The following is a 16,543-nucleotide window of genomic DNA, read 5'->3' as shown; positions in this document are numbered from 1 at the left end:
AGCTGCCTGATCCCATGGATTAGGAGGTATCATTGGCTCACCTGAGGTTGGGAGCAGGTGTAGACAGTTTCTTCCCCCCAAGCAGCTTTCTATTTCCTCACCTTTAAATAATCTTATCCTGATTAATCTATACCCAATGCTTAAAGTAGAGCTGGCTCCCCAGGGTATAGTGCAATGCCATATGGAATTTGGAGCTGTAGCTCATGGCTGGAGCAGCCTGTGCACTGCCTCCTTGCACAGTGTTACTGCAGAGGTGGAGTGATTTTTTTCATTCCCACCAGCCCATCCTGTGCATCTGCTCTCCAGTGACGCTGTTCAGACTCTCCAGGTTGCGTTATGATTCCCTATCATCCTTAATTATTGGACCTACTGTGGTACTGTCTTCAGGAGCCTTGGGATCACGGCTGAACAGTCTTGGGCTATATATCAGTATCAGTGACTTAACTTTCTTCCCAAGAAGTCAGCAGCCAGGGCTTATTTATAGTATTTTAACATATGCTCAGACGTATAGTACTAACCTTTTTCTCATAAGATTTGGAATGTATTCTAAATAGTATTAGAAATTTATTTGTAAGACTTCAGTAAAGCAAGTGGTAAAAAATGCGATCTTTTTGTGTATAGCAAACTAAGTCTCAGTCTTCAGTGGCACTGGCTAATTTTTATCTGACTGCTAATGGCAGTGTTTTTGAAGGACAAGTTAGCAGGTTGTATAAATGCATGCTGGTATTTTATTTATATTTTCAGTCTGTTTTATTTAGCCTTAATTCTTGAAAAATGAAACAAAGAAAAAGAGAAATACAGAAACAGGCTTTAAAAATATGATTAGCATTTGTCATCACTAAATCTCTAAGTGATTTTTGCTAGCCTTTTGATAGGTAGACTGCTTCTTGACTGTGACTCTGAAGGAAACCCTTGGCATCCTCGAATTTCTAAAACATTCACCTGCAGGTGGGCAGATATCACTGAAGACCAGTGAAGGAAGAAACTGTTTTAAGACTTTGAGCAAAAAGCGTTGCATAGAACATCATACCTGCTTTTAGAATGAGGAAAGGCTTTCTAGCAAAATTACCTAGTTAGGTTAGTAGACACTGATGAGGAAAGGTTGGTAGTAGAAAATGAAAACAAGAGCATTTGTAAATTGTTGAAACATGTTAGATTAATAATACCTCATGCCCAAATGTTCATGCTGTGTTAATATAACGCGTTGCTTAAAATCCTGGCCCTATCAAAGACATTTGCAAAACTTCTGTGGATGACTTTATGGCTAGACAATCTCATGCTTTGTAGCTACGTTAAGGAGAAGTTGGCAACAGAACAGGCTTCCCCAGCACCCTGCTTAGTCAAACGTGTGAACGCAACTCTGTATGCCTACATTCCTCGGCCAGAGCATGGATCTTGCATTGTAAACTCTGAATGCTTGAAGACCAGGAATGTGAACTGAAATARATAAATATAAATTGGAAAGTCAGTTGGAAGAGCTTTCACTAGTGCATGCTTCCTACTTCTCCCACTTTTGTTTGTTTTAAACTCAAGTGGGCACTGTTACAGTGGACTGCCTCTTYTGTCACAGTGTCATCTAAGTTCTTTTAAGGTGGTTTATTCACCAGAGAAGGCTGCAGCATTCATGACCCTTAGGAAGCAATACATATTCTTGAGTGTTTTTTCACTTTCAGGTCAGTCCTCTAAACTTAACTGTGCATGTCTAATCCTTAGTCTTCTCAGCTGCACATTTAGGTGGCTGTCTGAAAGGATTCCCATCTTTAGTGGCCTATGTCTTTCTGTGCTCCACAGAATGGTCATCTGATGGTATCTGACCTGGGATTAAAACCAGGACCTAGAGGTCAGCCTCTTCATCTAATCATCAAAGCATCTGCTCCTGTTTAATTTCAGTTGCTCCCAGCGAGCTCACGTGGCTTCACACAATGCTACTGTAGCCTGCCTTCCAGCCATAAATCGTTCTGTTCCCTCAGAAGGTGGGATGCTATGAATGAATGTCACAAACTGAAATGTAAACATCTGTAGTCTTATTTCTTCTTCTTGGAGTTTTTCCTTTCTGTGGGAATGTTCTTATATTTTCATTAATACAAGGTTGTTCCTGTAGCCTTTGTTTCTCCAGGTATGCTCCTTTTCTTCACAGTTCCTTTTAGGCTATGTTTTAGGTGCAGTACAACACGTGTGTAAGATATCACAAAACCTGTTCTGATGCTGCTGTTTCTGCATGTGCTTTACTTTCTGTGCAGCATTGAGAAACTGAAGATGTGCTTGGGACAGACCGGGGAAGGTGAGGAAGAGGTGTTGGACAGAATGATAAAAGAGCTATGTGAGAAACTATGCTCCAGGTTCATCCCTTACATGTGGACTTGAGCAAGTCAAAGACTTATTTTGACCCTTTTTTGTAATGAGATGAAATGACGATAGTTATCTAGTGGCTGAAACATAGCTACTCYGAGTGCCCTGCTGGAAGCTGCCATTACAATGACAGCAGGGGCTTTCTTGTCTTCTAGGAGTTGCTGTAACATCCTCCCCCCCCCCCCCCCCCTTTTTTTTTTTTTAACTTCCTCGCCACTGCTGCTTTGAATTTTTTTTCTAGTATTGTCTTTAATTCTGTATTTTTAATCTATATTTTTTCCTTCCCATTTCTCTCCTTCCTGCCCAGACACTTCCATTCATCAGAAGGATATTTGATTGTCTGAAGGGAGTGCTCTACTGGCATAGTCATTCTTAACCTGAGCAGAGTATCGTGGGAGCCTGTAGCAGCCGTCTGGATTGTCACACACTTGGCCGAGTTTGTCGTTCTCTAAGAGCCCATCTGTGACAGGCAGCATCACTGATGGGGCGAGGGGAAAATGGATGTCTTGGAGCTCTCTGGTTCTTACCTGCATTTATCAATCACTTGTTTAGGAGCACTAGAGTGATGGCCACTGAGGCACTGCAGGCTCTGTACTTGGTGTGTTTCTCAAAAAAATTGCCTGGGGCTGTCTGCTTCTATCAGGTCCTCAGCCAGCTACTGTTCAGCTCCCTCGTTCGAATGCTGAAAGCTCGGCACAGGCACAGACGCTGACAGATGCTGCCTAGGTAGAGGCTAATCCTTTGAAAGACCTGTCCGTGTAAGCCCTTGTCACGTGCCTGCTCCCGCTGCCTYGCTGTTCCACACAGACAATTACTAAGCGTGTTTTGTTGCTCCTATACATCAAAGCCAATTTCTGCAAACATTCATTAGTTTGTTGTGTCTCTTGCTCTAAGAGATCCCCCTGAAAACAGCAGGAGTATTTACAGGACCAGTTCCTAAGCTTATAAGCTTTTACAGAACTCAGTCTCTTAAATTGTAAGTTGTTTTGTTTTGGTTTTGATATGGAGGTTGTGCCTCAGCCTATGTATTGGGGGTTATGAAAGAAGCTGTCAATCTAGTGAACAGCAGTAATTCCAGTGATTACTGCTAAGCCATCTATATTTTAAGTTACCTCTAACCCTTTTGTTGCATGGTATTTTATACAATTATCATGAAAATAATTGAAAGATGATTTGGACTGCTGGAAAGATTTGAGGGATTCTCAAAACTTTGAAAATATCTATGAGAGCATGTAGGAGGTGAATATTGTGTTTTAACATTGGAGTGTGAAGTGGTTTTGGAAAGTCAGTTTAAAATGGAGATTACAGATGTAGCATCCAAAATTGTGTGCAAAATGCACACACAGGAAATAAACATTTAGATTTCATTTTCTGTTCATGGTAGCAAACATTTTAGACATGACTATACTATAATGATTTGCTTGCTTTGGAAACAGCAAGTTTCAGGTTTGCCTATTAACTGTCTATTTTCTCTCTGCCTTCAGTCTCTGAGGAAGGATGTTTCTGAGTTGGTCTCTGAATGTTAAAGCAAAGCTTCGATGGCATCTGCTGAGTACAACGTGCCATTCTTCACAAAGGAGATGTTAAATATCTTTTTCTCTTCCAGATGAGCTGACTTAAATGGAAACATCGCAATGGCATCTACAGTCAACCAGAGCACCACCAATGGGTAGGAATTAATTTGATATAATGCTGGCTTGCCAGGTTGTATGACGGATTCTTAGACAGTTTCAAGAATCATGACTGAATGTAGGGGGAGGGTTTCAAATCTGATATGCTGCCTTTTACAAAAGAATTGATGCCCTCTGTAACTTGAATCTGTTGTGAAATGAGTAGTGTTTACACTGGGTCTTGATGGGACTCTCACTGATGAAAATGTCCCCTTGTCCTGTGGAAACTGCAGGCATCAGATGAAGGTGGCGAACTGGCTTACAGTAGTACGTTATATTTTGATCTCTTCTGACTAGTGAGCAGGCTTGCTTGGTTGCTCCACAACCTTTTCCATCCACAGCCTAGCTATAGCAGGGGGCAGTGTTGCCATCCCAGTGATCTGCGTGAGACAAACCCGGTCGTTAGAATAAGCACTTTGTTTCTGTGCTCTAGCACATCTTGAGTTCAAAAAGGCCGTGCGGACCGGGGGTCTGGGTCTTGCAGGTATGCATCATGAGAAGTCCAGGAAATGAGTTTTCCCTTGGAGCAGTCTCATTTGCAAAACTGATATATACCCCCCTCCCTTTGGTCATTTCTCTGTGTTTCTCGTTACTCTTTCATCTGGCACTTTGCAGCTGCCGGTATGCTTTATCCTCGCAGCCCAGGTCAATGTTCTTTCCAACCTGAGGCCCAGAAGGACGACGTCTCTGCACAGTTACATAASAGGAAGGAATGAGTAGGCAGAGACTTAAACCTGTATCTTCTAAAGGCATCCAAACCACACTACTGCCCTTCATCTGCTGTCATCCTCTAAAATAAATTAATCTTAACATTATTATTAAGTTGACAGTATATCTACAAGGAATTGTTCTTTGGAAAAAATCCATTTTCTGGCTGGTTTCTGGCTGGAATATAGTGTAGAGCAGCCTGATCGAGAAGCAAACCAAAATCATGGGGATTTATTTGCTAGCTGTCCTACATACCTCTCTGCCTCATCTAGGGATTGGATATCACTGCAAAATGAATCTGACAGCTGTAGTGAATCTGAAGGGTACATTGTGTTCTGTACATAGATGTTATCTTGATTCAATTGGAATATAAATCAGGATATTTAACACTCTTCACTGTGTGGTTTCTGACAGCTCCAGCGCCAAAGCCAACAAGAACTATRAACTTCTCTGTGTTGATTTTAACTGTTTGTGAAAGTTCATACTGGTTATGGAAAATTTTAAGGCATTAGGAGTGATAAGTGAATAATGCCAAGGGAGATGATAGAAATTCCTGCTGACAGTTGCCAAAAGCTAGTAGGGTGCAGCATCCAGTGCGGTCTGGTTCACGAGAGACGGTGATTTTTTTCTTAATCTGTTTCCTTTAATTTAAATATTGAAGTGTGATGTATTGTGTTTTTTTCTCTCCTTTTTCAGAAGCATTTGATTCTTAATATCTGTAGAGTAGGGTGTCATTTGTTTCCCCCCCCCCCCCCCCCCCCAACCAGCTGCATCCATTTTAGTCTTCTGTAATTCAGGTCAAAATGACTCTTTGGTTGTGTTTTCCCTTATTTCTTTCAGTGCAGCTCTCAATTTCCTTCCTTTGCCTTGCTGGTTCTGTGGCCTCACTGTAGCTGTGCAGTGTGGTTTAGCCTGAGTGCTTTTCATGGTTTGCCCAGCAAAGATGTGGTGCTGAGTTTAAGGCGGCGCAGTAAAGCCAGCCTGCTGAGAAGTGCATTGCTGAATGGAGGTCAATAATGAATTTTGCTACCTCAGCCTTCCCCAGACTCTTGGTGTTGTACACAGCACGCAACTTTATTTACCTTGTTAAACTGGTTTGTCATGTATGCCTGCATTGTACGGGTTTCTGTATTTTGCTTGCTTTCCGGCTGTACTTTGGCAACAGAACTTTGGGGACAAGATTACTCAATCTTCCAAACGTGTGGATCCTATGAAATGCCATGTTTTACATTCATAACTTGTGTTTTACAGTAGCAGTGTTTGTATGTGTTGTGCAGCTAGTTCCTTAGCTAGCTGTGGAGGAAGACATGAGAATAATGAGCCCTAGACAGATTTGCAAAGGGTTTGGATCTGCCAGAAGACTAGCAACTCTTTTAAGGCTCAATCTCTCTGGAGGTAGGTGGGCTCTGGTCTCTGGGAGAGATGGTGAGGGAGGTGCAAAGGAAAAGGGTGTTGACAGCAGGGCAGACTTGCTGGGCTGAGGTTAGGAGTTGTTCTGTGAGTGTGGGGTAGTGGAGCCTTTAGGGAGCACCACCGATGCCTTCTGAGCCGCTGCAGAAGATCCTTCTGCAAGTGAAAAGGCTGCACTCTGCTGCTTCAGAGGCCTGAGATCGCAACACCGGTTTGACCCTTTTAACCTCCAGATGCAAAGGACTCATCAGGGGCAATAAAGGATGGTGGCGGTAAGATGGATTTCTTGTCAGCAGAGCTGGTAGAGCACATTTTAATTAAAAGACAGCAGTGACTCTTGAACTGAAAGTAAGGGTGTGGATATGTATTAAAAAACAAAGTCATGTGGTACAGTTTAATGAGATGTTTTGAAATGGTTGGTAGGGGCATGAATTTGACCCATTTATGGGTATAAACAAGTTCATCATTTCATCTACAGCAAATATGATACTTAAGGAAAGCAAACATCCTGTGTGTTTGACTTAATGATCTTTCATTAAAGCTTGGTATCTGTTTTTCCTTCATTTGTCCTCTGTGCTTTCTTTTTTCTCTTTTTTTTCCCCAAAAATGTAAGCTTTTGGGATTTGCCCTGCAAATTTAACAGATTGTCATAATTATTTTTAATAGTGTAATAGCAGATTACTACTTTTTGAGTGAGGGATGTTGTCTGCCCTTTTAAACAAATAAATAGATTTATTGAATTATTGCAACACAAACTAGCTACCAATTGCAAGCAATCTAAGGGGTTTGGGGATTATTTTTAGTCTTCATTTTGGCCGACACCTGCAGATACAGTTAGGTAGATGGTGTTGGGGATAGTGTTGTGTGTATAAAATATACATAATGTACCCTCATCCTGTGTTTTACCGCTTCTGCCTAAAGTCAGTAGTGTGGCATGTTTAGGAATTCAAAATTAGGAAATGAGGGATCTAGGCTGACTGCACAACTTCATTTGCTGTTCTGTTGGATTTGTGTTTCTATGCAATGTTTAATCACAAGGCTCCTTCTCTGAAATCTGTTCTCRTTCAGTGCATAGGTAGATAAGAATGAATCTTCTAAAATTAAAATTCTAATGTATAATTTAAATATAGTTTGAGTTATGATCACCTGTAGGAGACCTTTCCTCTAAAGTTTTTAAGAAGGGTTGCTTTGGTAATCCAGTCCACCCCATGAGTGTATTTCTGAACCTCTGGTGAACTGAAGTGTATGAAAAGCCTGTTTTATTGATTTGTTTTTGTTTGCAGTTTACCTAATAGAGATTTATTTTCTTCACTTGAAATATTTCTTTCAAAGACAAGGACTGGAAAAGGGGGAAAACTTTATCCTTGAGCAGTAAATAAAAACAGGTGGGAAAAGCTGCAGTTTGCTAATCTTGAAAGCTGATATAAGGGAGGGGTCTACAGCTTGGCCACACAATTTTTGTGTGCTTCCAAGTTGAAGCAAATGCTGTTTGCATRGGTTGTGTTTTGTTTTTCTGAAGTGAAACTGCTGTGGCATAGGAGTTCTGAGCCTTCAGTCTGGGTTGGATGTTCAATGCTCTGCACCTCTGCTTCATATAAAATGGAAAGTGGATGGCAGCACAATTCAGGAATTATTATTTATTTGGCTCTTTGAAAGACCCTCACTAAGCCCTCGATGTGATCAATGGGCTCTTTGGGAAAAATCTAAAAGTACTAAGATAACGTTGTTTAGTGTATTATCTGCATTGGGTACTTCCTTCTTTAACTTAAAGATTTGATACACAGCGTGTTTTGTTTTCTTTTGTTTTAAAAGATCTCTGTCACATATTCAGCATGCTTGGGTTTTCACTCATGATGCTGTGCTCTTTGCCCTTCTTTTTTCCCAAAGAAATTCAAGAAAGTAGAACAAAGTAGAACAATTCAGCAGTGTTATTCCCATGGGAGTAATATTATGGGAAGTCTTTCTAGGGTCCTACCTCTTCTAGTTCTTTCCTGCTTTGATTCCTAATAGAGTTTTTCCTCTGTTCCAGGAGTTGGTCAGAGTTTGATATTCCTCACCTGTGATTTTTTTTCTCCTGAAGTTTCAGTTTATTTGAATCCTGATTTTACTTGAAAGCTGGTTTCAGGGATTTGTGTTGCGTGACATTGTGGCAACTCTGTTAATCTTTTCAAAGGATGGTATTCGTACACTTCATCCAAATTCAGCAAGACACAGGGGAAGGGAGGAGAGTATTAGGTAAAGAATACCATTATTCCAGCATTATAGAAATATATATTAACCTGTAAAGACGGTTGGTAGCTGTAGTAGTCTTCCCAGCTGTCAGGGTGGTACTATTCTTTGCATACTTCTAAGCATGTTTTGAGGATTATATGCACTACTGAGAATAAACCTGTTGTTGAAAAGTAAAGAAGGAAGGAACGAACGTAGGGTGGGCTTTTTATCTTGATTTAAAAGTTTCTCTCTTATTGAATAGAAATTGTAGCTGGCATAATATATTCTATAGCCACTGAGTTGTTATGCATGTGACTTCCCACTGCAGTAAGTGTGCAATTTTCAAACTCTGAGGACAGAATTTTGTCTATGCTTTCCTACAGTGCTGATCATAAAATATCTGTCCTCAGTGGTACTTGATACCTTTGATCTCAGTTTCCTTCTTGGGAGATGAGTAGCTGTACTTTATAGGCATAGAGTTGAGATAGTATTGGTCAAAAGTCTGGACTAGTTTTAGGTGCCTGATTAGGGACAAGTAAATGTTTTTCTTTAAAAGTACCCAGCACTGTATAGTATGTATTATGTTCAAGGCCTGTGGATTTTTAGGTGCAGCTGTGAAAGTGATCAGCACTTTGGCAAATCAGACCCTTATAGCTCAAGGATTGTCCTGTAAAACATGGATTTATGTCTTCTAAGTAAGGTTCAGGTAAGAGTTTAGTGACAAAAGCAGATTTTCCTAGAGTGCTTGCCTTAAGCATCCCTTGATTTCCTTGCCAGCACMACCACCACCAAGTGGTATTCTACAAATACAGCAGGGATCCTAGAAGCTGGAAGTTCTCAGCAAGACTCAGAGATGAGGAGTAGAAGGTAATGACCTCTGCTGAGTTTGTTGCTTGGAGGTTGCCCAGGAAATATTCGGCCTTTCTGCCAGGTACAGCCCCAGATATCAAGGTCCATAGTGTAGCACTGTTGCTGCAGGAGTCCCTTGGATCAGCCATGTGATGGCACTTTCCATTGCACTGAGGCTGTGTGGCACAGGCAGGGGCTCTGAGAAGGCTGGGTCTGGGACCCTTCTCACTGTGACTGCTGCAAGGAGCCCAGCAGAGCTAGGCACTGAAAGCCGGGGGGTAGAGGTTTCAGGAAGCAGGATGCAGAGCAAGGGAGGCTAAAGTTCTTGGAGCAGAAAAACAGTCTTGAGAGGGAATCAGAAGAAACAGAAATTGTGGAAAATGAGGAGGAAGAGGAAACAAGGCCTAAAGAGCTTGTACGAACACTAGCTCCCTTTCTTGTTCAAGCAGTGCTTCATTTGCAGGGCAAGTTTGTCCTGAGAACTGACAGTGGGATCCAAATGGTTCACGGTTGTGTGTTGAAAGACTGTATCATGACTGCCTAGGCATCAGTGATGTTAATATTTCTTAAAATTTAAGTGCTTATTGCAGAAACAATAGCCTCCTTTTCACCAAATCACAGAAGGGCTGAGGTTGGAAGGGACCTCTGAAGATCATCTAGTCCAATCGCTCTGCTCAAGCAGGGTCACCTGGAATGTCATGGCGTGTGTGTAAGGGGTGTGTAGGTTGGGTTAAAAAAATGTGAAGTCAAATGGTATTGCTGTGCTACAGTATTATATGGTCATCTTTGTGATTTATCTGTAGGTTTGTTACCTCTTCAGAGCCTCAGCAGAGATCTCTGCTTTGTGCTTTGAAGAAACTGTCAGGAGTCGGCTCTTGCCTGGCAGCGTAGAAGGCAATCAGACCTTTCTTTTCCTTCATCAGAGGGTTGGTGAGACGAGAGGCGTGTCGAAGCTGAGTGGTTACAGTGCGTTGGAAGGTTCTCSCCTTCTGCCCCGTTCCTCGTGTCCTTGTTCTGCCCGAAAGCCTCTGGGCTTTCAGCGCGGGTGCCTCGCCTTGGCACAGCCCCATGTACCTTGGGTCAACAAGGAAGGCCTTGCCATAAAGGCCAACACCCTGTTAAACATCAATCCCTTTTCACAATGCTGGAATCACAAAACACTTGAACAAGTGCTTTTCAAGGCGGGGGGAGGAGAACCTGCTAGAACCTCTTGATGCAAACAAAACATACTGTTCTGATCTCTTTTTTTTTTTTTYCCCTGGAAAAAAATCAGCTATTATAGCAAGTGTGTGTATATAATTTTTCATCGCTCATTGTTATGCCTGAAAGAGCTGAAATGGGCTTTATTTAATCTTTGGGTTGATACCCTCTGTAGAAAACTTGAGTCTGAACTATTTGGATTAAGAAAACTTGTGCAAACAATTGAAAAGGTCTTAAAAGGGAAAGCAGCTGTGCCTGTAACTTGTGTATCTCTTCCTTGACTTTTTTGCCCTGGACAAGAACAGTGTCTATTGTACTATAATAAACAACAGTAATTAATTTAACAATAGGTTTTAAGGGGAGGGGGAATCCATTTCATGGTCAGAAGTGACTGAATGTAGAGTCATGGAGGGGCAGGCATGAGGAAAGCAGATGATTTCTATTTAACTTTTCTTACCTTTGCTTCTACTTTGCAAATCTTCCCAGCAGTGAAAGTGCTCATATGACCTAGAGAACCCACTTCTCCCCACGATATAGGCATTCTTAAAACAGAAGAAAAACCTATGTATTTTGCATAGGTATATTAGAGGTTTCTTTGTTGTGAAGTAACAGTCTTTTATGGCTTACTGGCCTTGAAATTATCAAATAAAAAATAACTATTCAATATCTGTTTCAGAGTTCTGGCTTCTCACATTACTACTTGATTGTGTATGCAGTGCAATATATGAAAGTTGTGAACTGTTAAGAGAAAATTTTTTAAACCTCACTGCAAATGCAAGACTGCTGCACACATCAAATGTGTACATGTAAGGTGACTGATTTCACTGTATAGTCTCTTAAATATCATGATCTTAAAAGGTTTGCGTGCACCCACACCTAGCAAAGGAACCTGCCACCAGCTAGAAGAAGACAGATCATAATTCTTACACTTTCCTGAGCAGTACCTGTACAGGCTGTACAGGTGATAGCTTTGTTTAGTATTGGAGACAAGGAAAAAATATGCTTATACATATACAAGTTTCAGTTTGCTTGAACAAAGCAGGTTTCAGCCTGGTTAAGTGCAGGCAAATGCCTGAAGATGTCCCATAGCACTCTCTTAGGTTCTCTTTGTACTGGCCTGAAGCATCTGGGCTGGTTTTAGAAAACACGAAATTGATTTCACGGGAGGGAAATGGGTGATGTTACTTGATGGTTTTTCTTTCACAAACTTCTTAAAAGCAATGTTGCCTAGCTTATGTCACATCTGGGAACGTATACTAGACTTCAGGCTCTGGTCCTAATTCATTCTTATTCAAGTAGATGATCTGGCTTTTGATCAAAGGCTTCATATTTCCTTAACTATTTTAGGAGCTTAAGTAGCTAGTGTTCCCTTCACTGAGGGGGAAAAGTTGGTTGAAGTGTAAGTCCTGGAGAGAGAAGCGTTCAGTGTCATCTCTGTCACAAGCTTTCCTTACAGTAGACATGAAGTAATTTGACTAACTTTTCTGAATACACTTACCCATTCCATATAATGGCAAAATTTTGCTATTTTCCAAATATGTAGCAACTTCGAGTGCAAAACTTCTTGTAATGTTCGGAAAGTAGTGTGAATTTGTGTGTTAAAGTAGCCATGAAAAAGCACCTGTTAGCAGGTTCTCAGAGAGGTGCAGATTCCAAAGGTCTTAGCAAGATTTGAGAACTGGGGGGTAGCCAGAAGTGTAATTCACTGTGTTGATATTCTGTATTTACAGCATAGGATGTGATCATTGTTTGGTTTAGTGTAGTAGTATATTTTAATTTCTTTGCTAAATACCAGAGTGGCATGGTGCAAGGACCTTAAATTCACCAGCTTGGCAGAGCTTTTTTGTTAGCAATAGCTTACTGGTGTTCAGAGTCACTGTAACCATCTGGGTGCATCTAGGAAACAAAACCTGGAAGGTGAAATTTTGAGGTAGAGGCATAGATTACAACTTTTTCCTTTCTTTGCACTATATTCCTTCCTTCAAAAAGGAGGATTCTGTGCTTGCTTGCATGAAAGATGCATGTGAAGAAAACTAAATGAGCTGTTAATTATTTTACTTTAAATAGGTACTCTGAAAGAAGTAAATCACTTCCTTTCCCCCTTTCCCTAATCTCTTTGCCAGAACTTGCAGAAGATAATTGTATCTATAACTTGCTAGGATATATAGCATCTTTCCTTTTGTTTGGGAAGCCCCTCCGTAATGTGGGTTGCATATGCAGTTTTGGTGTTGATAATGGTATGTTTAATTATCAGTGCTTTTGTTTATATTTAGAAATAACTTTGTGGCAGTAGTTAAATACATTCTCTTCTCTGAAGCTGTCAGAGCTGTCTGCTTTCTTGTTTTCCACAGCTTTTCTTAGGGAGAAGAATTAAGTTCCTTGAAGCAATGGATAAGATTGAGAGAAGATGTGGGAATTTTCTTTCTTTCTTTYTTTTTTTTTTTGTTGTAATTTAAATGCTTATGATTAAGCTTTGAGGAGAAAAAGACATTTTGAAAGCTGCATTTAGTCTAATTTTTCAGTAACGTACGCGGCACTGATCACGAGCAGAATCCTGACTTTGCTGTGTGTGTAAAGCAGGCCAAATGTCCTGGTGGCCAAGACAAACAGGAGTCAGTAGGGTGCTCWTGTAGCGAATGTAGCCTGGGCTACGTTAGCAGGAGGGCTGCTGGTAGGGCAATGGAAGGGATTCCTCTCCTCCTCTTGGCATGGGTGAAGCCACACTTTGAAGTACTGGGTCCAGTTTGGGCTTCCCAGTACAAGAGAGACCCTTACATATAGAGCAAGTCCAGAGCAGGACCACTAGGATGGCCAGGGGCTGGAGTACATGATGTAGAGAGAAGGCTGAGGGAGCTGGTTTCCTTCAAGTTGGGGAAGAGAAGGCCAGGAGGGATCCTACTTCTGTCTACCTGATGGAGGTTACAGACAAGACAGAAGCAGGCTCTTCTCAGAGATGAACCATGAAAGGATGGGTAGCAACAGGCACAAATTGCAACACAGGAAATTCCAGGTAAATGTTAGGAACAGGTGACCAGATCCCCAGGTTGTGGGGATCTCCATACTTGGAGATACTTCCCTGGGCAGGGCTTGGTACAAGTAGATCTAGTTGGCTGGGCATTGAATAGGGAGGCTGGATTAAGTGACCTCATGAGATCTCTAATGCCCATTATGATTCTATTTTGACAAATAAAAAACAAACAAAAAAGTTGAAGAGCTGTTGTCAAATTTATGCTTTATTTCAATTAAACCTTCTGAAATACAAAGAATTGGATGGTTGTCTCAGGAAGGCTACAGCTAAGTGGCCCAAAGTATTTGCCAAAGATAGAGGAGATAAATTTTGAAGTTGTTGCCCTGCCTTGGTAGGGTTTAAGCTTTAGTTTCTTGTGCTTCAAGTGATAACTTGGCTGCCCTCAGCTGTTCTTCCTCCCTTTATTGCTATTTAGCTACTTGGCAGAATGCAACACTTGAGCAGGAAAGACACCAGCAGTAGTCTAGGGACTGAGGTACCTATCTGGGGTCTGAGCCATTTTTTTTGAATGGGTGGAAGAAGGCAATGAGAAGACTTGGCCATTTGTGAACCCAACTCCAGCACTGATCTCCATAGATCTCTCACTCTCTCCATAGCAATTTTTTTTTCCAAATGTGAGCTGGTGAAATCCTCCTGCTTGAGCTATTTTCATAACACCAAGGGCTCATCTTGTACCTGCATAGTGTTCCTGTGTCAGGGTCATTTTCTTTGCTGTTAATTTGGCCTTCAGATAGCGATGGGTTTGGAGGTAGGGTGTATTTCTTTGGGGTTGTCTTGTCTGCATGTGCTGCGGTTTCTTCCTTTGATTAGACAGTCAGTTGAGCTTTAACACAGTAAATACACCTCAAAAGCCCTCTCCAGACTGTGACACAGTGAAGACAACAGCAAGGACTCATAGCCAGGAATCATCCAGCTTGTTTTTCTGCAGTACCTTGCAGAAGAGTTTGAATTCACGCAGGAAAGTGAATAGCAGATGTTTCACTCTGATTTCTGGCCTCTGAGAGGTTCTCCTGGTGTTAGTAACTCCAGCTGTGTTTCCAGTCTTAAGCCATTTATCACATACTCTGAGAAAGGAGGAGTCATGGAGTGATCTTCTGGATGACTAGCTGCAGAAGTCTGTGTTCATCACCTTTATTATGCCCCTCCAGGTAGCTTGAATGAGCTGTGCCATGCAAACAGCAGTTTGCATGCCAGGAGTGGGGATGAAGGTCTTACGTCAGCCTGGGGTAAAACTGACAGGGAGTGCTGCTAGAGGAGCTAGCAGAGAGCTTTTGCAAGGGCAAACTCCATAACCTGGACTTAAGATGAGTCGACCCATCCTTCAAATAAAGCCAAGGGAAAAAAAGACAACGTGTTCCTTTTAACAACATGGGCATATTATGTGCAAAATGCATACAAACCTGACAAAAAAAAAATGCATCTGTAAATGATCAAGGGTATCAATTTAATTGGAGTTAAGAGGCTGAGTTAGGCTTGCAGGGAAGAGAGATGCTATGCTTTCCACTTGGAGAAGCTCTTTATTTCCACCATACTTTGAAATTAAAAATGCCATCGCTGCATCAAGTATTAGCTACCAGCCTTAGTGACTGTAACACTGGGGGTTAGTTTGCTTCTTTTGAAGCTGTCAGTCTCCCCTGCAATTCAGGATGCTGGTAATCTCTTCTTGGCTTTGCTGCTGGCCTGCTGGGTGAGGCTGGGCAAGTCATGTCTCCGCTCTTGTATGCCTCATCCATGAGCTGATGGGAATGATACTGATCTCTCTGGAGATGGCATTAAAGTGTCACATGAGAATTCCATGTTAATCTTGTTACCTCCGTACCACAGAGCCATAGGTTGTAGTCATCTCTCACTGCCTTCTGAAGTTAGTATGTTATTTGCATATGCAACTTCTACTAAACAGCAACCTTTGTGAGCTTAGTTTTGAATTTAAAAATGCATGTTTAGTGAGCATTTGGCTAAGTGTGAAATGTATGCTTTGCTCCCAAAAGAGCTTGGGTGCTTTTTTACATGGTTCTTGTTTGTGACTCGTTACAGTTACTGTTCCCAATGATGGGTGCCTGCCCCGTGCATGTCCATCTTTTCTTGTTGCCTGCCCTGCAGCTCCAGTGGGTTTGTTTGTAAATTGTCGTGAAACTGTACGTGTGTTCAGAAATGATAATGGGTTTGCCTCCATTTACAGCTTGCAGCAATTCCACAGGGTATTTTTTCCAGCAAGATCATAATAGATATTCTGCAATAGTGTTGTCAAGCTGACACCTCAGATCCTCAGTCACTTGCGAGCAGTTGGGTCCATGCTCATATGATACAATACCGATACTATCTGCTTGCTTTATAGTAAGAGGCATTTGTTCGGGTTTCCTAGGTATGAGCTCTCATTTTTGGGCAGAGATGAGGAATGGAAAAAAACCTCTGTTTTGAGAAAGTTGTAAGCAGAATGAAAGGAGTGGAATAGAAACTGCAATAGTTGCCTGACAGTAGTGTTTCCTGATAYAGTTTACCTATAATATTTTAAACCCACTTGTTTGTGGAAGTTTTACACAATGGTCATTTTTTGGTGATTGTCCTAATTTATTGATTCCCAGGGAAACAACATAGACTCGCTTCTTCCAGCAGCTGCTGAGTACTCTGACTGTGTGTGTGTGATAGTGTGTGTGTGTGTGTGTGTGTGTGTGTATAGTCAGTATGAAGAAGGTAACTTTGCAGTGCTGACAGGAATCAAACCTATGCACTAGCACGCCAGGAGAGGCTGGAAGGATCTCGAGCAGATGCTGGCTGAAGAGAGCGGTAGGAGTAGCCGGCTTTACCCTCGCGTCAGGAGCGCCCAGGGCGAAGGGCAGGAGCTGCTGCAGGGAGCAGCAAAGCGAGCTCGGAAGCCCTGGGCGGCTCTAGGACCCGGCTGCTTTTATTTACTTATTTATCGAAGTTTCTTAGCCTCCTTTCTTACGTGCGGGCACTTGCAAGCGAGGCAGTGTAGGCAGGTTTCCATCTGTGTTTGCAGACGGGATGCGCGTACTTGCGTGCGGGCTTTACGCGTGCGTGAGGACTCGCCCACGCGGCCGGGGCGCACCGCCTGCGAGCGGCTCGGCTCGGCTCGGCTCGGCTCTGCGCGCGTCCCTCC

The 16,543-nt window shown here is 42.0% G+C and overlaps 1 protein-coding gene across 4 annotated transcripts in view; it reads left to right on the top strand.

Annotated features, from left to right (window-relative positions):
- Positions 1-3,965: 3,965 nt before the first annotated feature.
- AFF1 (ALF transcription elongation factor 1) overlaps positions 3,966-16,543 on the top strand; it is a 117,515-nt gene continuing 104,937 nt past the window's right edge. For all 4 annotated transcript variants that reach the window (XM_085306281.1, XM_085306280.1, XM_085306278.1 and 1 more), the window contains exon 1: positions 3,966-4,018. In XM_085306281.1, the coding sequence (XP_085162407.1) occupies positions 3,984-4,018 (35 nt within the window). In that variant the 5' untranslated portion in view covers positions 3,966-3,983. The remainder of the gene's footprint in view (positions 4,019-16,543) is intronic.

The sequence above is a fragment of the Rhea americana genome, unplaced genomic scaffold, assembly GCF_003343005.1.
Source record: "Rhea americana isolate MKP2758 unplaced genomic scaffold, rheAme1 scaffold_237, whole genome shotgun sequence".
In the NCBI taxonomy this organism is placed as follows: Eukaryota; Metazoa; Chordata; class Aves; order Rheiformes; family Rheidae; genus Rhea; species Rhea americana.
The sequence above is the reverse complement of the archived record's forward strand: the minus strand, read 5'-3'. Positions and strand labels throughout refer to the sequence as shown.